General features: G+C 34.0%; 2 protein-coding genes across 3 annotated transcripts; one reads left to right on the top strand and one right to left on the bottom strand.

Annotated features, from left to right (window-relative positions):
- Nucleotides 1–783: 783 nt before the first annotated feature.
- On the top strand, nucleotides 784–3,470 carry LOC101504803 (probable protein phosphatase 2C 33). 2 transcript variants are annotated; one of them, XM_073367236.1, is made up of 4 exons: nucleotides 784–1,424; nucleotides 1,525–1,642; nucleotides 1,724–2,214; nucleotides 3,162–3,470. In XM_073367236.1, exons 1-3 carry the CDS (start codon nucleotides 945–947, stop codon nucleotides 2,200–2,202), a joined length of 1,077 nt encoding a protein of 358 aa, XP_073223337.1. In that variant the 5' UTR covers nucleotides 784–944; the 3' UTR covers nucleotides 2,203–2,214; nucleotides 3,162–3,470. The 2 variants fall into 2 exon arrangements, with proteins under 2 accessions (XP_073223337.1, XP_004497423.1); XM_004497366.4 differs by lacking the exon at nucleotides 3,162–3,470 and having other exon boundaries at nucleotides 785–1,424; nucleotides 1,724–2,466.
- Nucleotides 2,553–23,117, bottom strand: LOC101495447 (ATP-dependent DNA helicase 2 subunit KU70). Its single transcript, XM_027333555.2, has 20 exons — nucleotides 22,931–23,117; nucleotides 22,723–22,839; nucleotides 22,510–22,627; nucleotides 22,322–22,427; nucleotides 22,126–22,243; nucleotides 21,939–22,022; nucleotides 21,731–21,838; nucleotides 21,582–21,613; nucleotides 21,476–21,534; nucleotides 20,812–20,982; nucleotides 20,575–20,618; nucleotides 19,945–20,021; nucleotides 16,183–16,330; nucleotides 11,518–11,579; nucleotides 10,918–10,978; nucleotides 10,489–10,581; nucleotides 10,260–10,377; nucleotides 3,576–3,678; nucleotides 2,987–3,155; nucleotides 2,553–2,831 (listed from the first exon to the last, which is right to left on the bottom strand). The coding sequence occupies exons 1-20, from the start codon at nucleotides 23,081–23,083 to the stop codon at nucleotides 2,718–2,720; spliced, it is 2,055 nt and encodes a 684-aa protein (XP_027189356.1). The 5' UTR covers nucleotides 23,084–23,117; the 3' UTR covers nucleotides 2,553–2,717.
- Between the last annotated feature and the right edge of the window lie 1,021 nt (nucleotides 23,118–24,138).

The following is a 24,138-nucleotide window of genomic DNA, read 5'->3' as shown; positions in this document are numbered from 1 at the left end:
TTTTTAATTTTTTATTTTTACAAATGAATAATTCTTAATTTAATAAATAAAACATAATCAAAATATTTTTAAAAACATTCAGATGTTTCCTTGTTAAATGACAATGTGATTGTCTTGGCATTGTTGAAATTTCAAAAATAATTTACTATTGAGTTTTTAAAAAACGGGCAAGATTTTAAATTTTGACAAACTTCATATGACACTAAAATTTAATTGAGGGTTTTATATATTGACTATAATGAGAATTTGATGTTTTTTTTTTTTTTTGTTAGAAATATAAAAATGTTAGAACAACTTTTTTGTTTAGAAAATTCTAAACAATATTAACTTTATTTTAAAATTTAAACTTTATTTACCTAAAAGTAGCTTACAAGTTAATTAAAAGAAAAATCAGGCCAAACACATTTTTAACGGGATTAGTTACAGTCACACATTACGCCAAATTAGTTATTATCAAGTAGATCGTGAATGCGTATTTTATGAGGCATTATTTAAGATTAAAAAAAAATTAAAGAAAGTTGACGTAATCAAAGAGAGTATGATAAGTATGTATGAATGAGAGATAAGAGGATGGGGGATGAGTTGGAAGTTGGAACGTAACATATTAAGATTGATTGGTTGTAAACATAACGGAACAGAATATGTTACATGTTCGTTGACGAATTCCTCTTTATCGTGGTGTGTTGTGTGAAGTGCCACTTGTGCTCAATCCACGTGTCCTTGAACTTAGTCAAACTAATTAATCTTTTCTGGAGAACCTATTAAATCAAATTAAATAAATCCATATTCAGTTGTTGTACTGTATTTTATTGGCATCGTTATTAGGCAGTTAGTTATTGAAATTACTATTTGGGGAGAATATCAATATCAATATTAATATCGATATCTGATCTGAATGAAAAATGTTAATGATTTTGTAATTGTTATTGTTATTGTTGGTGGGGATGGGCTCATGTCTTTCAGGGGCTTCTTCAGCTCCTTCATTTCCTCTTGATACCAATCATTATTATGAAAGCTATCAATATTCACGTGTTTCAAATATGGAAATGAGATTGCACAGAATTCCAAGCAGAATATTCTTGAATGGTTCCACTCCTGTTGCCTCCTTGTTCTGTAAGCAAGGCAGAAAGGGAATCAACCAGGATGCAATGCTTCTTTGGGAGAATTTTTGTTTGATGAAGGACAGCGTACTTTGTGGTGTATTTGATGGTCATGGACCATTTGGACATGTGGTCGCCAAGAAAGTCAGAGATTCTCTCCCTTTAAAGCTAATGGATGAATGGAATTTAAGTGGTGGTCATCATTGTAGCACACTCAAAGAATCGTTTTTGAAAGCTTCTAAGTCTATGGACAGAGAACTCAGTTTGCACCATCGCAAGGATGCTTATGCCAGTGGGACTACCGCCGTTACCTTGCTCAAGAAGGCATGCATGCATGCACACACACACTATTATTTCATTTTATTTCATTCACAAACTTTCATTTTAATCCTATATATATATCACCTCATTTATTGTGTTTCAGGGCTACGAACTTGTTATTGCAAATGTTGGAGACTCTAGAGCTGTTTTAGGTACTAAAGATCCTAATGGTTCTCTTATTGCTCTTCAATTGACCACTGACCTTAAGCCAAATCTTCCAAGTAAATGCTATATACTCTATCTCTTTATTGTATATGGAGTGAAAGAAAATGTATATTGATTATTATTATTATGTTAATTAGGGGAAGCAGAGAGGATAAGGCTTTGCAAAGGAAGGGTGTTTGCCCATGACAACGAATCAGGAGTTGCTCGAGTTTGGCTGCCTAACGTTGACTCCCCTGGCCTTGCTATGGCACGCGCTTTTGGCGATTTTTGCCTCAAGGATTTTGGACTCATATCTGTTCCTGACATCTCCTATCATCGCCTCTCAGAACAAGATCAATTTGTTGTCTTAGCCACAGATGGTGTTTGGGATGTTTTGTCCAACAAACAAGTTGTGGACATAGTAGCATCTGCTCCACGATCTTCTGCGGCTAAAGTACTTGTTGAGTCAGCTGTTCAAGCATGGAGGACCAAGCTACCAACTTCTAACCCTGATGATTGCTCTGCAGTTTGCCTCTTCTTTCATTCACACACCAACACTACCCCTGACACTAATATAGTTGGGGGAGAGGAGGGAACAAGGGAATCACACTGCAAAACTAAACAAAAGCACCAATAGCATTTACTACCTGTTAGTCTCTCTTCCCAACCCTCGCTCTTTTTATTAAGAGGTTTGGAAAATTAGTTTTTTTTTCTTCCTGTCGATATTCTTTTCATCGTGTCTTTTCTTTCAACAGCATTTCAAAGGAAAAAAACAATGGACAAAAAAGGCGACTCGCCTTGTTTTTGCCATAGGTCATTTTCCTTCTCTGTATATTTGGTAGATCATGTTGGACCTTTGTAAATCCAAGTCTCTTCTTTAGACCTTATTCAGTTTATCTTCACATTTCCTTTAGTATTGCTTCCTTAATTTCAAAAAGATCATGTGGTTTAACAGGCATTATAATGAGTAAATTTCAACAACAAAAATGACATTACGTAATACATATCTAACAGTAAAATATGCTGTTAACATTGTCCCTCCTGTCATGTTGAGGTACGAAAATGGATAATTACACAACTCTTGGAAGTAATTGAGTATTCTACTTATCGAGGTTGCAAAATCAGTAATGGAAGCGTCGGCCCCTTCCATGCTCATTTTCCCATATGCGTTAATATTCGGCTAACTAAAGTCTCCTTCTTCCCAGTAACAGGAAGATTGTGTCCTGTGAGATAATATTTTAACTCCACCACTGTCAAATCCTTCAACTGCAAAACAATATCAAATTTAAAAAAGTTGAAGAGGTACTAGCTAGGCAACTGAAAATTGTATGGTGTTGCAAGGGCCATAAAGTTTAAGCAAACCTGCTTGTCCCAAATTTATCAAACTAAAAGCTCTAGGCAAAATGATTTTCAAGGTTTACCTTTCCAGTATCAGCGAGCTCACCCCACTCTTTCATAGCAAACTCAGCATGTGCTTTTCGTTTCTTGGAGGCTTCAGTAGGCTTTCCAGTGCCATGCTCACTTTCCTCGTCATAATTCTCCCCGTATACAGATGTCTTGAATTCTTCTAATGCCCTTACCACTCCTGGTCTGCAGGTGACACATAAGCAACCTTATCATACTGGTCTTATGAACAATTCTTCTATCTTATCCAGTGAAGAAACGAAGGGCCAAACAGGAAATAATAATAATGCAAGCAACGCACTCTCAAACACGTTCATTTCTAGTAGTTGAAATTTATATGGTTCCCACCAAGTTAACGTACGACCCACATGATTTAGTGACTCATTTGAATTTCAACTAATAAAAGAGGGTGTATTAGAAAGTGTGTTAGTTAGAGAGTGTTGCCAACACTTCTCAATTTTTCATGAGAACTTCTCATGAAAAAGTAGAATTTATAGTTCCAGTCTGGTGCAAGAAAAACCACCAAGTATAGCTGCATATATAAAATATAAACACATCATATATATATATATATATATTTAATACATTGTCAAAACTTACGCTTACCTGGCTAAACCTTCTTCGTCAGGTAATGTTTCATCTTTGATTTCTGGAATCTCATCTTCTTCCAGAGCTAATGCCTGCAATACTGTATAGTGTCTCTGCAAGGCTGAAAACTCTTGTGTTACCATTTCCAGAATCATAAACTTTTCAGTTTGTTCAATGGGATTAATAAAAACTTGAACAATTGTAACATCTAAAAATATGAAGCATACTAGTCAGTGATGTTATACTATCAGGGGGGCTATATCCAGATAAGAAAGCAAGAGGAACATGAATCTGTAAACAGTTATTACAAAGTTGAGCGGGGCATTTTTATGGGTAAATCTAGACCATACAATCATATATGTATGATCCAGATTAAAAGTTATTTAATAGAGTCACATTACCATAATACCATTTTATAAAGTCAAGTGACCACATAGGAAATTCACAGAACTGTATGTGTTGATAATGACTATTCATCTTCTCACTCACATTAAAACAAAAAACTCACTCCTGATACATCAACCCACACACATGCACATGTACCTGCACACCCACCAAGACACCCTCACACATGGAGTAACACCTATTAGGGAGAATAAGAAAATATCTGGCCTAAATGGTTTGATCATGCAAGGAGAATCAACACAAACTAAAGCAATGTTGTCATATGGGGGTCATGGCATAATGCCATCGTAGAATATTAGAAGGCCGTGGCATGGCAGATTTTGAGAGATGAGCCGTGAGAGTTCCAGGGAAAATGCTTAATTCTATGAACAATAATTTGCACGAAACGTAAGAATGATGTGGTCACACGTGGTAAAAAAATTTAGTGGGTCCTCGCCTTTCTTCTTTGCCATCTCTTTCTCTCCAGATCATATGATGTCGTATCCAAGCAGATCCTCATTATTGGCCTTTCTAATATAAAAACAACATGCTCGGTTTTTGGGTTAATGCTTGAGGCGGGGGATTGTTGTTTGATTCTTGAGGTGAAGGTGCTCGATCAATGGGGAAGGCGCCGTACGAGGATGATTGATAATTCAGAGAAGTTTTATTGCTTCATTGGTGACTATTTGGGCTGCTGATTGACAAGAAACCATGTGTGATCTGAGGTTTAGAAGTTGGGATCAACTTGTCTGTTTATGAATCATTTTCGCCTGGGGATTGGGGTAGCCATTTCCTCTTTCTCTGTGTATTATTGATGAAATTAATTTGATTATTATAAAGGTAAAAGCGTAATTCTTTGTGAAGATAAACCAAAGAAACAAAATGTAATTAATTTGATAGTTGTAATTAATTGTATATTAAGCTGCAACTGAAATGAACACAACACAAATTCCTTAGACCCAAAATGTAATAGGTGTGGCAGCAACTAAAGAAACGATAGTGGCGATGGGAAAGACAGCTATAGCGAATAAGATGTAAAGAATGGCTGTAAAACTTGTGTGATGGTGGTAGCGACAATGGGTTAAAACAGTGTAACATCTCCAAATTTGTAAGCTAGAGCTATTATAATTATATTGAATATAAATGCATTTTTGTTCCATAAAATATATGCAATTATAATAGTTGTGTAATGTATTAACTAGTTTAGTGAAAAGAAAGGCATGATAACTAATTGTCAATGGTAGAATTTACAAATTTACAAATAATATTTAAATGATATTGTTTTTTACTTGCCATGGGATACTTTTTAATGTTGCTAATTTATTGAGGTTTCACGGAGGGTACATTTACAATAAGTTGCTGTCATAAAAGAAATTGGGAGACATAAAATGTTTGGATTTAAGAACCAATGGTAGAGAATGCATGAGAAAGGGGTTTATGCACTAGAGGAAAACCGAACCTCTGTGTCTTGACATGATTGTATTAGTAGAATAATATTATACTACTTGTGGTTGTGTAAACAATCTAGATGTCACCTTTTGTTCATATCCTGGTTAAATGTGAGTGTGATTGAATTGGCTAGTGAGCGATGGTTCACATAATTACCAAGAACAAATTTTGTTATCATGTTAAGTGATGTAGAATATTATTTCTCGAGTGAATCTTTAGTAGTTATGTTATCCTCATGTGTAGAAGTTGCCATATGTGTACTTATTTTCATGAAAAATTCCTAGATACGTGGGAGAAAACTAGGGAAACACTAATTAAAAAAATGTTATTTTCCTGTTACATGTCTGATCCTATGAGTATATGATTGATACCTCTTTAGTAGTGACTTAGAAATCTAAGTATAAGTTAATAACTCAGTTGTACGATGAGATAAGTATGGAAGTATCTTGGTATAGATACTAAAGTAAGAAGACGTGTAATTTATAAGCATGAAGGATGTTTTAATATTGTAGGTTGTTACCATTCATTGAATACATAGTACCAAGACTATGAAGTAGGCCTAAGTGCCCACCATGTAGATCTAAGTGCCAACTAAGGAGCCTAAGAGCAAAAAGTTAGTCGCTATTCAAATTCTATGAATCGTGCAATTTAGGGTGAGTGTCATGCTTGGGGGACACTTCACGCGGGGATTAAAGAACTCTAATTATGTCCAAAATAATGATGGACAAAAACTTAACAACTTATTATAATGGAATTATATCATTTAAAGTTCAGATGTTATGCAAATTAAAGTAAAAGATGGTTAGCAAATAGGAACGCTGAACCATAAAAAAGAACATGGCCTGGCCTATTGCAATTCAATGTCGAGAAAATGAGAGAAAGTGCAGGGAAAATAGAAGAAAAAAATGTAGGGAGGATCTCAGTGTTTGAGACTTGAGAATTCTTCACAATTTTTTCATGATAATAAGATGCCAAATTCAGAGTCTAATCCAACTAACTTTCAGTTACTTAACAGACTGCAATTCAAATACAACTTTCTAGAAACAAAGGAAAATATCAAAGAAACACAGAAACTGCCAGAAGCTGATACCCAATACAATAATACAATAGAGTGGGCAAACAGACTATTTCTCCCTATAAACCATGACCCATAAAACCCTAATACAAACAAAAAAACACCTCAATTTGTTAAAGATGTTGTAGTTATTGATCCGGACAAGGACGAAACCGAAGATACAAACAAAGAAAGTCAAGATGTTAGTAATCATCGTGTTGTTAATTTTCCTTTTGTTGATCATGTAAGACCCGTAATTTATTTATAACTAGAATTAGGGCTTAGTGTCTAATTATGCCTTATGTTGTTTATTACTTTGTCTATTTACCGTTTTCATTATCTGTTTGTAAAATTGTTGTAAGTGTCTAACTTACAAATTAATATATGAAGAAGAAAAAAAATTCAGATGTTTCCTTGTTAAATGACAATGTGATGGTCTTAGCATTGTTGAAATTTCAAAAAATATTACTACAGAGTTTTTTAATAACAGGCAAGATATGCGCGCTGTTTAAATTTTGATAAACTCCATATGGCACCAAAATTTAATCGAGTGTTTTATATATCGACTATAATGAGAATTTGATCTCGTTATATTTTTTTAAGTTACGGAACAAAAATTTCGTCAGATAAAAATTTATTCGCAATATTTTGTAAAGTTTTAATTTGTAGATTTATTATAAAAAATTTAAATTACCGATAAATTTATCTGTGAACGAAATGCGACTCGTTTAAAAACGAACTCGGAGACTAAACAAGATTATGTGACTTAAAGTCACAAAATATCTAGATATTTTAACTAAAGTAGGTAGATCTAGAAGTGAGTGATGTGATTATGACTAAGTGTCATAAAAGGATATTGTGAGATTTTAGGATTAAATTTATGTAATTAAGTTGTGGTTAGAAATTTTTAGAGATTAATTTAGAATTGAGATAGTAGATCAATTAAAGGAAGGAGAAAAAAATACATTTTCCCCTCCCTATCAAAGCAATTCATGGCCATCATCATCATAAACTTAATATCACTTTCTTTAATTCTTCAAATACATCTTCTCTTATTTCTCTCCAAACCCAAACATTCTCCTTCATTTTTTAGCAACTTAGAGGCCTCCAACTACAAAGTTGTTTCACTACTTGAGAGGATTGCAAAGAGCTAAGGATCACTAGTTGAGGTAGCTATTTCTTCCCCCTTTTCTCTCGAACCCGTAAGCATGCATATATAGGGGGGAAAATGATTTTTTGTTATATTTTGAGCTTTAATCTTGCTTGTTTATCACTACTATGGTTGTTATTAATGTTTAGGAAGTCAAAAAGAAACATTTTCAACTCTTTTTCTTTCAAAAATCAAAAACCCTAAGTAAGAGAGTAAAAGGAAAGTGTTTTTTTTTTTGCTTTGGTGCTTTGTTAATATTGAAATTAGAGGAGTTAATAACTTGAATAACAAAAAAATGAAACCAATCCCCCAAAAATTTTAGTAAGACCAAATGTGGCGTGTCATAATGTGAAAATTTAATTTTTGTATGTGTTTGAGTTATATAATGAGTTGTTTTCAAATAAATGAGTTTGAACTGAAAAATAGAAATTTTATTAGAGTTTAAGTTAATAAAGTTAACACTTTTGCAATTGTGTTTGGTTATGTTTTTTTTAATTAAAATGACAACTAGATGTTAGGTGTTTGGGGACCAAAGTGATGTAATTTAAAAAATAAACTCAAAGTTGTGAAATGAAGATTTTAAAGTAAGTGAGTAATTGATAACTAAAAAAAAACTGATTAGTTTTCTTGAGTAATGTAACCTTGATGCAACTTTTATAATTTCCTATCTTTATATAGTTAGCTCCTTGAGTCTCGAAAATTAATCGAGATTGTTGACACCGAGTTAGCGATGAGAATAACTCTGAATATTTTATGTTTGTTGGTTAAATTTTTAAGGAAGAGAGATAGGAACAAAAAGATCATGGCAAAATTTTTGGAATAAGTTTTGAAATAAAGTAGGAATTGTTGTGGTTTGTTTTAATTCAAAAGTATTTGAGTGGTAGAAATTTTATGAACTTTAAATAAGTTAGGAAAAAGTTCTCTTGTGATCTTATAGTGGTATAAATTAAAATTTCGGGTCGTTTAAAGTTTGAAACCATATGAGTTGTTATCCTTGATTATTTAAGGTGTTTTAAACTATATTTGAATTTGAAAATTTTGTTGAAAGACTTTGATGAGTAAAATGGATTTTAGTCAAATGGTATATATATAGAAAAAAAATTTAAAATTTTGTTTAAATGTTGGTTTTAAGTTTACTATGTTATTAAGAAGTTAAGGTTGTATCCTTTGTGTTTTTGTGAAAACAAGGTAATTAATTAGTACTGGTTTGTGAGAGGCGGTACATTTATGATTTACGCCCCTCGAGGAGGGTGAGGAAATTACGAGGTCTTTGGATCCAACTCATCTAATTCAGATAGCATAGAACAATACAGAGAAAATTTTCCTTATGCAAATATTTGTATTGATGCAGTGTTATATGAAAATGCTGTCCAAAATCATCAAATTCATTCGAATTAGGATGCAAATTTACATTTAAGAGATATGGTAGAAGATATGACATGTTCAAATGTTATAAACACTAATAATATATATATCTCAAGATTGCTCGCTAATGATTTGTAGAATCGTTTTACTGCCTGTAAAGAGCCTTTTACGAAAAATGGTTCTACTATCAATGAAGAGTTTTTTACGAAGGTGATTCAAAGGCAAAGAAAAAGAATGTGTAGAAAGAAATTATAGTACATAATTTTCGCCAAAGACACAAAAAACTTGCATGATTTGAGGAATATTTTTTTGCATTTCTTTTTTCTTTGTTACTAGATTAGGTCTATGTCCCCTAATTTTTGCTTTTCCTTTTCTTTTTAATAAATTTTTAGCTTAAAAAAATGAAAGGTTGAAACAATTAAAAGGGTACACGTGGAACAAAGAAACATTATTTATCTCCATGTCTTTCTTCGCAGGTTAGAACAGAAGGAAAGGTTATGGGGTCCACATTTTTTTAGCCTCTCTTCTTGATTTCTCTGATCCTCCAAACGAGAGAAGTCTTCAATTTCTCATCAAACTCTCTCTCTCCTACTTCTCTCGCATGAGTTTCTCTTAAAACAAACAAACCATAAACGCCCATCATACTCAGTACTAATTTATCTTAATCTCCTTTATCACTGTTAATAACACTATACCCAAGACAATACTCTAATAAACCTAGGTAGAGGACAACCAAAGAAAACTTTTGGATTCATAAGAAAATAATTGATTCCAAAAATTTGGTTGTTAGCATAGAATATCTGTTTAGTTTGATTCATGTAGTCAACCTCATCCAGTAAAAAAAAAAAATTATATAAGTAATTCAACAATGAACATCAATCTAAATAACAATTAAATTTTTCTAAAAGATATCTCAATTGAGTTTTTTTCTACAAGCAAATGAACATGCAGAAGGAGATATTCAGTGAAATATCAAGTAAAAATGCATAACCGCTGCTAGATAGCAGCAAAAATTATTAAGTCACTGTATACAGAAATCATTTAGATGCTTAATCCAATATCTTGAAGAGGTTTCAAGTCAACAGTCTATAATTCAGGTGAGGTACGTGTAGGAATTTAAGGAGTTTCGTATAATGATGACAAAATGCAATGCATGTGAGAGTAATTGAATATATAAATCAAATGATACATTTCAACATTTAAGGCTAATAAGGATTACGATGGAGCTTACTAGAAGTATAAACACAACATTAAGTTAGGACTTTGGAGAGCAGCAGAGCAAGAGGAAGAAGAAGCTTACCAGGGTTGGTAAACTGGAACACAGAAAAATCTTTCAAGTCCAAACGCTTAATTAAATCAGCTGCCCTTTTTATTTGATCATCACTTGCTTTAGTCACCCCACTAGTATCTGAATAACGCTGCACAAATCTTTCACACCTTAATAACTTCATTTATAGAACATCAAACCTAATTTTCTCTAGTTTGACAGTTGAAGTTTAAACACAAGTTCAACTATTGCAGCTCTATACCTCTTCAACAAGTCTGATGTCATCAGAATATGGAAGATAAATCATGTGCATTCCAGGAGGCTCAATCTGACAACCAGATTGGATAACCTCGTCCTACAATCATAGACATGTGAGTTACAAATATGACATATTTAGCAAAGAAGCAACAGAGATTCAAATTGTCAGTTTGACTTGATAGTACAGAAGACAAGTGGTAATGCTGCTATGAAAGGAACAACGTGATATGTACAGAAGAAAATTTAACCTGTGGCAGGAAAATGAGAAGTATGCAACAAAATGCTAGGAAGTTATGTCAGTAAAGTAGCATTCCATAATTATTCAGTTGCTTAGAGACAAAGCCATCTAACTAAAATACCACATGCAAACTCTTGAACTCAAGAAGTCTATTCATTGCAATGAAAAAACATTTTAGCACTCAACATACTGTACCTGCGCAATAAGGGCAACCAATTGAGGTCGAGATGAACTACCACTAAATGCAACTGCAAAACTAAAAAGAACACCAGGTAATTATTTTGATTAGTAATTTAACACACAAGTTAACATGTCATTTGACATCAGCTATGCCATAAACATAACACTACAATAATAATCATATATTAGCGGTTTCAGTAAGAAGTTGTTTAGTTAACGATAATATCTGTCACTTATATTTGTGTCTGCTTAATATATAGTCATACACTATCTAACTTGCAGCTTTCAAGAATCCCTCTTTCTTTCCCTTTTCGACTTCGTAAACACCCATAATAGCCAAGGTTTATTGATATTGAGTACAGTCAAATAGGCCGGGACGGAAGGAGTATTATTTTCATGTGTTGCCCAACCAACTTACTATAAAATGGTGTGGATTGCCTTTGCAAAACCTATTTTATCAAATTGGCCAACCCTCCTAGCCCCTTTTTCTGCATGTTGATGTTAGGGAAAGTCAACTGCTTTTCCAACACTACTATACTAGACATAGACATGACTAAAAGGATGTGATAGTGCAACTAAAAGGAGCCTTTGTTGTAAGGAATCAAGAATATTTACCGATTGAGTTGTATCATGGACTTATGAAGGGCGATGAAGATACACATGCTACCATCTGTACCCTGCAAGAAAAAAAAGTGTCATGACCAGGAAAACATTATAAAAAAGAGACAGTGAAACTAAATAGACAGTCATATAAGATACATTTGGTGAAATTACTTGCCAAAGCATTTCCAAAAGACCACCCATTCAATAAACATTGTTCATAGCACGAACTATAAGTGTCTTTTGAGGTCATATCCATCTTGTGCATACTTGACACATCGATCTTGATTGTTTTATTGAAAATCATATTCATTTTTTCAATCATATTTCATCCAACATTTTGCAGCTTTGCTATTTTTTTTTTAAAAAAATTAGGTGCTTTGTGTGTGTGATCTTTATTGCAAATATTATTTTGGCATACCATACTTAATTTGCTATATTCTTTACTTAAATTCATTAAATTCTAATGTCCTCTCCAAAAAATAATCTCTGATGTCACCTAGTGCATCGCACGGGTCTATTACTAGTTCTATCACAAGGAATGGAACTTTAACTTGAGGGAAATTCACTGTATTAGCAAATTTGTCATAACAATTTGTGTTCAAACAAAATCCCTTGGTTAGAAGGTGATAGCATATCATCAGAGGGATAATGAAATAACATCACAATGTCAATGCGTTTGACGAAAATTAAACTGTTGAAAATATATTTATATTTATTACATATCATGTAAATAGGGATAATATCTCCCATATTTATTTTTGTATTTATTGCCTTGAGCCTATATAAAACAGACTCTGTTGTGTAGTTCAGACACACGGTTTCACCATATGTCTCTCTCATTTTCTCTTATTCAACATGGTATCTAGAGCCTATTAAGAGAGACAACCCTATACCGTGATTACCCCGGGACCCACTGTCCTTCGGTGAGATTTTTTTTTTCGGTAAACCGTGTCTCAATTTCGGCAATCACTCCACTGTTCATCGCACGCACTATTCATCGCGCGGTACTGTTCATCGAAAAAAAAAAACCCTCTTCCTCCACTGTTTCGTTGTTGGTTTTAGGTAACTACTTATTGATTATAGCTACTTATGAAGATTTTCTTCGGTGGAGAGAGTATTGTCAGAACTCGAGTTCCGCTGTTTCAGCCGCACAAAGTGGTAATTCACCTGTTTGCATCTCACCTTCTCAGCCCATGGATTCTCGATTCTGGTGCATCTGATCACATTACTGGTAATAAGACTCTTTTCTCCTCTCTCACAACATCTGGTTATTTACCTAGGATAGTCTCAGCCAATGGTTCCCAAACACAGTCTCAAGGGATTGGCACTGTCCAAATCCTCCCTACTCTGTTAGTTAAATTTGTCCTTTATGTGTCTGGATGTCCATTTAATTTAATTTCTATCAGTCGATTGACTCGTTCTCATGACTGTGTTGTCACCATTTACTAATTGCAATGTTACTTTGCAAGACCAAATATCAAGACGACAAATTGGTGTCGGATGTGAGTCTAATGGTCTTTATTATCTCTCAAACCCATCAACAGTGTGCCCTACCACATATTCTCCCCTTACTATACATGCTCAGTTAGGTCATCCGAGTATTCCCAAACTTCAACAATTAGTACCTAATCTAACCAAATTATCTAGCTTAAATTGTGAGTCGTGTTAATTAGGGAAACACACTCGTAGTCATTTCACTGATCGAGCTAATAAACGAGTTTCCTCCCCATTTGCTTTAGTTCACTCAGATGTTTGGGGTCCCTCTCGTACTATTTCCACACTTGAGTCTAGATATTTTGTTACCTTTATCGATGATTTTTCCCGTTGTACGTGGTTATTTTTAATGAAAAATAGGTCTGAATTATTTTCTATTTTTGAACAATTTTATAAGGAAATTAAAACTCAATTTGGTGTATCCATTCGCACTTTGCGCAGTGATAATGCCCGTGAATATTTGTCCCATCAATTTCAAAATTTTATGACCTCTAACGGCATTCTTCATCAAACATCTTGTGCTCATACACCTCAACAAAATGGGGTAGCCGAACGCAAAAATCGGCACCTTATTGAAACCACTCGTACTCTCCTTCTTCATGGTAATGTACCATCTCGCTTTTGGGGCGATGCTGTTCTAACGGCGTGCTATCTTATAAATCGCATGCCTTCGTCTGCTCTTGATAACAAAGTCCCTCACTCGATCCTCTTTCCTGGTACCCCTCTTCACTCACTTCCTCCTCGGGTCTTCGGATCTACATGTTTTGTCCACAATCTCACTCCTGGTCTTGACAAACTTTCAGCTCGATCATTAAAATGTGTCTTTCTTGGTTATCATCGGTCCCAAAAAGGTTATCGTTGTTATTCTCCTACTCTTCGACGATATCTCATATCGGTTGATGTCACATTTTTTGAGTCTGTTACATACTATGAGTCGCTTCTTGATCCTTTGTCTTCAACTATTCCTCTGGACCTACCAAAGTCTATTTCACCTTCTCTTTTACCATTAGAGCCTATTACGTATGCCCCACCTGAGACACCTGTGGCCCCTCCCACTGTCCCACTTGAGACTCCTCTTGTTGATCCTCCAACTGTAAAACCTCTTCAGACATATCGTCGTCGTCAACCACCATCGGTTGTACATGTCCCTACACCTGTTCTTGATACCGAGGACATTCCAGACGCTCCTTCACCGCCACATCCTTCTTTATCGGATCCGACCCTTGATATTCCTATTGTTATTCGTAAAGGTATACGTCCTACTCGTAACCCATCCCCTCATTACATTGGCTTGAGTTACCATCGTCTTTCTCCTTTGCATTATACTTGTTTGTCTTCCCTGTCTTCTGTTTCTATTCCTAAATCTCCAGGTGAAGCTTTATCTCACCCAGAGTGGAGACAAGCAATGATTGACGAGATGTGTGCACTTCAGAGTAGTGGTACATGGGAATTGGTTCCTTTACCGTCGGGAAAGTCTTTAGTAGGATGTCGTTGGCTTTATACGGTGAAAGTTGGTCCTGATGGTAAGATTGATCGTTTTAAAGCTCGTTTGGTAGCAAAAGGGTACACTCAAGTTTTTGGCCTCGATTACAGTGATACTTTCTCCCCTGTGGCTAAGATGGCCTCTGTTAGACTACTCCTCTCTATTGCAGCCATCAGACATTGGTCTCTACATCAACTTGACATTAAAAATGCTTTTTTGCATGGTGACCTTGAAGAAGAAGTGTATATGGAGCAACCACCTGGGTTTGTTGCTCAGGGGGAGTCCTCTACCATGGTTTGTCGACTTCAGAGGTCTCTCTATGGTCTTAAACAGTCTCCTCGAGCTTGGTTTGGTAGATTTAGCACAGTAGTGCAACAATTTGGCATGATTCGAAGTGAAGCTGATCATTCTCTTTTTTATCGTCACTCAACCCAAGGGTGCATTTACTTGATTGTCTATGTAGATGATATTGTCATAACTGGTAGTGATCAACAGGGCATACTCCAATTGAAACAACATTTATCTCATCAGTTTCAAACTAAAGATCTTGGCAAGCTCCGCTACTTCTTGGGTATTGAGGTAGCCCAATCTAAGGACGGCTTAGTAATTTCACAAAGAAAATATGCTATGGATATTCTTGAAGAGACAGGTTTGTTGAATGCCAAACCGGTTGACACTCCTATGGATCCAAACGTCAAACTTCTACCTAATCATGGGGAGCCATTTTTAGATTCAGGGAGATACAGAAGATTGGTTGGTAAATTAAACTACCTCACAGTCACCCGTCCAGACATTTCTTTTGCAGTCAGTGTGGTAAGTCAATTCTTAAATTCTCCTTGTCAAGAACACTGGGATGCTGTGATACGAATCTTGAAATACATTAAAGGTGCTCCAGGAAAGGGTCTAATTTATGAAAACAGAGGACATACTCAGATAGTTGGTTATTCAGATGCCGATTGGGCAGGCTCACCCATTGATAGGCGATCCACTTCTGGGTATTGTGTACTTGTTGGAGGAAACTTAATATCTTGAAAGAGTAAGAAACAAAGTGTAGTTGCAAGATCTAGCGCTGAAGCTGAATACAGGGCTATGGCATTAGTGACCTGTGAGCTCATTTGGTTGAAACAGTTACTCAAAGCTTCAATTTGAAGAGGCAACACAAATGACATTAATATGTGATAATCAAGCAGCATTGCACATTGCCTCTAATCCAATTTTTCATGAGAGGACCAAACATATTGAGATAGATTGTCACTTTGTAAGGGAGAAGATCGAATCAGGCGACATCACCACTAGTTTTGTTAATTCCAATGATCAATTGGCATTCACTAAGTCTCTGAGAGGTCATCGAATCAGTTATATATGTAACAAGCTTGGTGCATATGATTTATATGCTCCAGCTTGAGGGGGAGTGTTGAAAATATATTTATATTTATTACATATCATGTAAATAGGGACAATATCTCCCATATTTATTTTTGTATTTATTGCCTTGAGCCTATATAAAACAGACTCCGTTGTGTAGTTCAGACACACGGTTTCACCATTTGTCTCTCTCATTTTCTCTTATTCAACATAAACAATGTTGAAAGTACCAGATAAGACATCGGCACCAAGCAGTCAAGTTGCAATTAAAACCAAAAATTACTGATGAATAAAGATGCAATCAACAGTTCATTGATGACTAGAAGAACAGACACCTCATCGCTGGGATAAAGGAAAGTTGATGGCTTCAAGTTGTAATAATCTCTCAAGCAACTTAGTGGCTTGAACCCTAAAAGATGTAGATGTCCAGTAGCAACTCTCTTAATTTCAGATAGCTCCTTCATTGAAAATATAATATTCTGGCTGAAAAAAGTATACCAGTCATTATAATTATAATTACAAAGAAAAGGAGAGAACATAATATTAAAAAACGTTGAGGTATTTCAATAAGCACACCATTTGCTTATTTATTGCAATGTCCAATGAAGAAACCAGCCTTAACAAATGTACGAGTTAAATTTATCGCCAATATAGATACCACTTGGCTATGAATATGATTAGTTAGTCCACTTCCCTTCAAAGCTGCAATCGTTTCCAAAAGAAGTTTTTCCACCATTGCCAATAGTGACTCGGCGTACAACAATTCTAGAATAAAATCATTTGCCAACACAAAAAGTCCAGTAAAATAAAGAATAAAACTTCCTACTATTTAGTTTTGGGAAGACCTAGGTGGTGTTTGCTTTGGTAAGTATCATTTTCAATTGATATATTTTCACTAATAATTACCAAAATGTCACTTCTTTTCATTTTGTTTCTTGTTTTCAGGATTTTATAATGGAAACAGTGTAAACAAAATCTTGTTTTTGTCCTTTCTTTTGAAATCCTTAAAAACAAAACATGGAGTTTTTTTTAAGATTGATGTTACATACACCTCACTCATCTAATTCATCCACCGCCTAATTTCCAATTTTTATTAAAATCATAAATTACCCCTTACAATATATATTTGGGCAATTTTAACATGCACACCATCTATTTCAAAAAAAAAAAATACCCCTACACCCTTTTTCCTCTCTCTGCATGCAACTTATCACGGCACGTCGGCACCCTTATTTTAATATTTTTTCCTTTGGGAAACTGGATTTATTTTTGCAATCTGAATACATGGAGTTTTCAGAAATTGTTTCCAGGAAAGATTCTGTATTCCATCTCAAATTCAGATAGATGAAGTTTCCAGGATTTTATATTGGTATCCATTGCATCGCAAAATTTTATATAAGTTTGAAACTATTGTAATTGTATCCGGAAATTCATGGAGGACACCCTTTGTTGAAAAGGGCGGCGACTACCAACCACTCTCGGCAACCACCACCATCTTGTGAAGCGTTCTATTTTCTTTTGTTTCTTTGAAATTTCTGTAATACTTATTTCTTTCTTCTTTTTCTGTACCATCTTTGTTCCAAATACATAGAGTCTATTCATTTTATCTTAATTTTCTAAGTATTCCTTTTCTCATCTATTAGTTTTTATTCTTTAATTGCTTCATCATCTGCCATGCTTCCACCATAGGCTGATACATCTTCCGCCACATTACCATGGTGGATTTTTGACTCGCTACCATAATCCACCATCCACAATCGGCAACACTGTCTGGGTGTAATGGAGATGTTTTATTGATTAAACACCATTTTTCTTCTATATTTTGAACCAGTACATAACAGAGAGACATGAGCCAAAAGCATTAATTTGCATAACTCCAACTGAGCACCACTATCAAAACAAAAAAAACCATAGAGGGAGTTTTAGGGCCTATTTAGTTTCAGAAAACATTTTCTGTTTTTAGTTATAATTACAAAAACGACACAATATTTATACTTTTTCCTATTTTAAAAGTTGTATAAAAAACAGTTATAATAAACACTATTAATTGTTTCCCTGTTTCCTTTACAAAACTATGAAAATAGCCTTTTGCCATTAAAACCTAAAAACAGAGAATGAAAACAAAAACAAAACAGGCCCTTAGCTTTCCAAATGGCTCATCAAGAATAAAGCTCTAGCTATTAAGAGAAATGACAGAGAGCGGAAAACTGGAAAAGACTAAGAAACTCAAGATACCAGAAGAATCAACTGTTCAAACTTTATTATCTTGACTGGACAAAATTTGAGTAACAGAGTAAAAGCAAAAGGGAATGCTACTTATTATTTCATCATTCAGGATGGTCGGCAGTTAAAAGCACCATATAGAATTAAAAGTTAATAATAATGGGGGTGTAGAGATGTAAAGTAGAAAAATAATAGGGCCGTGGGTGCAATAAAAACGCCTCTGGAAAAAGAGATATCGACCAAACAAACATCCTCCAAGAACCAGATATCAGACTATCCACCCATCTTCAAGTACAGTAGAGACCTAAAAGAAACATATCCGCAGCCAGAGAGCCACAACCAATAGCATTCAAAGCAAAGTTTAACATCGAATTTCTAAGACACTATTCCCCTCCTTAATCCTGAAATACCTCAACTGCCTAGATGCACTTCTTCCCTTCCAAGCTCCCATACCAAAACAAAACAAAAAAAATTAAAATTCTCCCCATCCTATGAGAAAATCCATCCAAATTAGGATCCAAAAAGCAAAAGGGAAAAAAAAGTTATTGCTGGACAAACAGGACTGAACATGGGAAAAAATATGATAGTCCATAGAAGAAAAAGTGTCCCAGTTATTGAGTTATTAGGCAGCAGTTATTATGTTACTACTTCCGGTCCTATATATGAGAAAGTTGGGTCAACAAAAATTTATGTGTCTGGTCTAATTTGAACCAAATACATCATCTTATTATATCATTAAGACAGCAATTATGTTATTAGACACTTATTAAATAAATAGGAAAAATGAAGGAAAAGAAAATCAGTAGGCATTTATTTTGGGATTGGATATTGATTGAGAGAGACCAAACTCTCGAATCTTGGGAGAGACCAAAACTATCAAATTTCTTGGATAAGAAGTATCTATCTTAACTTTCCTTTGTTTTCTCTCTTACAATTATGTACACGCTAACATATGTTAATCATGAACAGTAAATTTTGAGTAACTTTTATTTTGATTTTAAATAAAATGAGTGAAATTGGCTAAAACAATGACCATTTACTTGTGGAAAAATGGGTTACTTATGAAAAGAAATGATTGAAGACAGTGAACTGCTTGAGAGGTTTCAACCAACAATAACCCAAAAACCTTAGGAATTGTTGGTGAGTCTTAAACAGAATGGGTCTGTGGAAGAATATAGGGAAAATTTGAGTTATATGCTGGTCCTTCTATATTGTTCTGGGAAGAGTATTGTGAGACCTCTTATTAGAGAACAATATAGGAGAAGGCAGAAATTATGGCAATTATGTTTTTAGTATTTGTCAGTTATGTTGTTTATTTTTAGAAATGTAAATAGAGAAAAGAAAGGGGAAAGTGATGAGGGAGAAGTTATTGAGTGGTTATCGGAGGGAGATGCCAAGATCTCCAATTGCTGGAAGGGAGAGACCAAGACTCTCAAGTTTCTTGGAAACTCATTGTAATTAAATGTGTTTCCTCGTTCTCTGGTTACTTTACCATACTCATACTGCTTCTAATGTAATCCTATTCTATCATCAATAAAAGTCAATTATTACTATTAGTTACAATTGTGGTACTAGTTTCTATCACAAAATAGCCCAGGGACTACCACCCTAAGGAATTTGCAGCGAAATAACTTACCCTGGAATTTCTAAAACCAAATTAAATAACAGATTTCTTTGGGGGAGGGGGGGGAAGAACTGGTAAGGGTACGGATCCCAGCAAATACTGTTCTCAGCAATGCCTTATATAGTAGGGACTGTAGGGTTGCTATTATTTTCCAAATCCAATCAAAATAGAAAAACAGTGATGAAAATGTGTCCAGAGAATCAATATTATAATATTAAATAAGATAAAGGAAAGAAGAAAAAATTCATACTTTTTATACGGATGAAACCGTCTGGTAGGTTCTTCCACCAATGCACCGGTATCAGCACAAATGAAAGTTCTTTCACTCTGGACCACCCACCAAACTAGTTACAACAATTTTCTTATACATTTTTTAGAACATTCAGCATTACAGTCCAACTAAAAGAATATAATCAGAGGGAATTCAGGAAAAATATGATCCAACAAAAAGCATAGTACAAAAAGGCAAGATTACAGAGACACTAACGGGAAAAATATGATGCAGGCAGCAATATGAGGGTACTAGTGTAGTGGTTTGGCATTCTCAAAACTATCAAAGTCGTAACAAATCTGTAAATATTCTTTCTCTACAGTTATGTTCATATTCTCCAACAAAAATTATAGAATCTAGAATCACTTTAAAATTCTGATTTTTGTGCAATTATATAGAATGGGTATGGGTCGGGTACAGAGACCCTTTAAAATTTTAACCAAGGGATTGTGGAATTTTTAAATGCATGTCATCATCTAATACACATAACTGACACCACCAAGTTGAAAAAGGCTTTGATTGTTATTGTTTTTTGACAAGTGAATTACAAAGTTACGCTGTAACATAGAAAATAGATTGTTTTAAAGTTAAGGTTATAATATTCATCACCTTCAAAGGATGATTAGTAATGGAATCAAGCCATGTGATTGATCCTACACATCAAAAGTATAAACTGCCATCACAACATAAGCTGAAATTTGAAAGCTATAGTTTTTTCCTCTGAGAAAAACTTAAAAGGGGCCATGAGAAACTTTGATAAGGGAATGGGAGGAAAAGAAAACACCAAAGAAAGAACTTATATCAACAATATCTGCTAATAGATAAAAAATAACAAGGAATACTTACCAGGAACAGTAGGACGAATTAAAGCATATGAATTTAGTTCTATTGATATTCCATCAACTATTGTGAATTTAAATTTATTGACTCTGCGTTTCGTAAAAATGCGCTTTCTTAGCTGATCTTTCATATCCTCCAATCTGAAATTGAAATGCAAAATTACAACAACAAAACGTTAAAAATCGGCCAAAATAAACACGAATTTAAATTATCAACTCCTATCTTGGTTTAGACAGCTCTTAATAGTTGCTCTTGCTCAACATAATAATTCTCATGCAGTAGAAAATCACACCTTCCATTATCTTAAGCATATTGATATTATTAATCCAAATATTAAAATTGAACTGAATATATTATTAATTTTCCTAACTTAAAAAACAATTTTAAATAACCTTTGGATCAAGTGCAACAATTTTGATAAAGGTTCCAAGCAAAGACCCACTATCCACGGATTTATCTACAACTTAAACCCCTACTAAATCCTAAGTCCTTGCTCTAAAACAATTTGAAAATAACATTTCCAGGTTTTTATATACTTACTGAAAACAAAACAAGTGTCTAGGAACTGTGCCAATCTTGCTGTTGCTTTGGTTCCACTAAGGGATTCTTAGAATGCATAAAATTAAAGGATATACTTGCATTTGTTCTTAATCAGTATAAGTTTCTTTACTATAACTATCCACAACATGGATGTGTTCAATAGATAACAAATCAGAACCACCATCTACTCTGCATTATAATTAATGGCAATTATAACTTATCTAATTTGAACTCACATAGATAGTTCTTTATTTACAATGTTATCTGCCTGAAATCATAAAGCATACAAAGTCAAACTAAGGGAGCAAGTTTAGGCTTGCTACTGTCCCTAATAAACAACAATTTATGAACCAGAAACTTCAGGTTTCAGCAGTACAAGGCAAACTTTGAAGGACAAAACTAGTTGCCTTAGTTCAGTACATAATGATATCTCAAAGATCTTATAAATACGAGATATAAACTGAAGATCATCTCCTTCCAAGCCAATCAAATCCTGAAAGACATGCAATTAACAAAAGAGCAATCATAGTATATCTAATCGGTATCAGTTAAGAGCATAAATGAGTGAATATATGTAAAATATGTGTACATACAGCATAAAATTTAGATAAGTCGAACATTTCATCAGGGCAACTCAAGGGAAGAAGTTCAATTGTGATGCCAAGATCCTGTGCATCCTTTGCAAACACGGAAAATAATGATAATTAGAATGAACTACTAGCATCCTTCAAAATGTAAAAGTGAGTATGCTATAATACATATACAGAAACAGATTGGTACTTTAGCTCTCTGCAGTGTGGTTCTTGTCATGTCTGATTTAATAGCTCCTTTGACACACCCGAAAGGATCATCTTCATTTGTGAACAGAAGTATGCGTTTATCGACAGTCTTTGCTGACCTAATAAAAATGCCTCTCATTGTGATTGAGTGGTTGTTATTATATAGATATTAGAGTGAAAATAATATGTGTACCCACCCTTTACGAAGAAGTGCTTGAGCCACCCAGATAGCATTATAGAGAGGATTTTCTCGACTTCCAGACATGACGCCGTGGTGGCTTCCAATGTTTTTTGAAAAAGTATCTAAAAAAGATTGATAAGAAATGAGTATTAGAAGTATGGTAACTGAAAATGAAATAAATAAAAAAATGGTAGGGTTACCTACCTTGGAGAAGATCAAATTGCTTGATAAAGCTTGCATTTGGCATGTCTAGATATTCTCGTTCAGCAGCAACATTAAATACATAAACAGCATTTAGGTCTTGTAAATTGTTCTTCTCCCTCTGCGAAGATGAAGAAAGTAAATAAATAAAAAAGAAAAGGAAATGTAGTAGAGAGAGAAAGAAGCATGCATTGAAATGAAAATGTTATTTATTACAGTGTTAAAGAAGCATATGGCAACTTGGTCATAGGATTTGTTGATGATCTGAGACTTGAGAGAGTGAGAGATAGAAGATAGGGCTATCTGGAAGTGAGTTTCAACATCTTGATTTTCCTGCAATCAATGGAATGCGAGTATTGAAAATGGACAAGTAACTAAACTAGGGATTGTGGCACGTGCGAAGGAGAAGAAGCATAGAACTAACCGATTGGCAAGTAGTGGTGAACATTTTAGGTGAAGCATCGACGAGATAAACGACATATTCTTTGGTTGAATCATTATTTTCCAGAGAATGTTGAGCATCAGGATCGTCTTCGTCGTCTCTGAAGATATCATACTCAACCTCTTCAACATCCATTCTTCCACTTCGATTTTCCAAATTTCTTTCTTTCTTTATTTATATCAAACAAAACAAAAACCCTCTTTTTTCTGCTGCGCGCCCAATCCCATTTTCACAATCTTTTTTGTTTTTTTTTTTTTTTTATTATTATTATTATTATTATTATTATTATTATTATTATTATATAGTTGGGTAAAAAAATATTATTATTATATAAGAGAAAAATCATAAATTTAATTATCATGTACCGATAATATAAAAAAAAAATTGCATGCTCTACGTATTACAATCATATGAACTAATATGTTAAATGTGTAAGTATGAGGGTGTGTGGGTGAAAATATCAAACTTTAAATAATTAGACTATAAAGATAACACTAGTAATAATTATGTTAACTAAAATTGTGGGGTCGTTTTCACCAAAAATACAATTCGGAACTAAGATATTTAAATGTAATACCAAATTATAAAATAAGATGAAATTTATATACTCTTTTTCATGTCATGGTCAAAATCAGTTATAAATAGTTATGGTTGAACCATTGAATTTATATAATTGTCACACCGCATGTTTTAGTTATAGTGAAAGAAATCAAATTTATGAGTATCAATTCTAACTCATTTTAATTGAGATTGGAAACTATTTTGATTAGGATTTTATTTTAATAACAAGTAATTATGACATATTATTAATTAAAATAAATAAAACCAATAAATGTTGAAATGTCACTAAAGGATCGGAGATTAGCACTTTACATAGTCAAAGTATATGAAAAATTATATCAGTTTCCCTCGTAAAAAATACTTCAAACAACAACTGAAAAATAAAAAAGAAATAACCTCCTTACACGCTTGAATTAATGAACCAAACTTATAAAATTTTGCAACATAGACATTTGGAATTAGAGACAATCTTCAAATTAATCTAAAAACGATATTATCAAAACTAAATCCACTCCATCGAATAAATATCATGTAAAAGAACATAAATTTATCGTTCGTGTACAACTGTTTGCGTTTTCTTGGTCTGCAAAGTTGATAATATATTTGCCATGCTATTAGTAAGGAGATGT

Source organism: Cicer arietinum, chromosome 4 (genome assembly GCF_000331145.2).
Source record: "Cicer arietinum cultivar CDC Frontier isolate Library 1 chromosome 4, Cicar.CDCFrontier_v2.0, whole genome shotgun sequence".
NCBI classification, from domain to species: Eukaryota; Viridiplantae; Streptophyta; class Magnoliopsida; order Fabales; family Fabaceae; genus Cicer; species Cicer arietinum.
Note: the sequence above shows the minus strand (reverse complement) of the source record. Positions and strands in the feature narration are given on the sequence as shown.

What these genes read in the sequence shown, in the direction of transcription:
- LOC101495447 (XM_027333555.2), bottom strand. Translation starts at nt 23,083, where the DNA reads ATGGATGTTGAAGAGGTTGAGTATGATATCTTCAGAGACGACGAAGAC. An exon ending in GTAAATAAAGAACTATCTAT is followed by an intron (nt 21,535 to 21,581) that starts GTGAGTTCAAAT and finishes ATTATAATGCAG; the next exon opens with AGTAGATGGTGGTTCTGATT. An exon ending in ACATCAGACTTGTTGAAGAG is followed by an intron (nt 10,378 to 10,488) that starts GTATAGAGCTGC and finishes AGATTTGTGCAG; the next exon opens with CGTTATTCAGATACTAGTGG.
- LOC101504803 (XM_073367236.1), top strand. Translation starts at nt 945, where the DNA reads ATGGGCTCATGTCTTTCAGGGGCTTCTTCAGCTCCTTCATTTCCTCTT. An exon ending in CCGTTACCTTGCTCAAGAAG is followed by an intron (nt 1,425 to 1,524) that starts GCATGCATGCAT and finishes ATTGTGTTTCAG; the next exon opens with GGCTACGAACTTGTTATTGC. An exon ending in CCTTAAGCCAAATCTTCCAA is followed by an intron (nt 1,643 to 1,723) that starts GTAAATGCTATA and finishes TATGTTAATTAG; the next exon opens with GGGAAGCAGAGAGGATAAGG.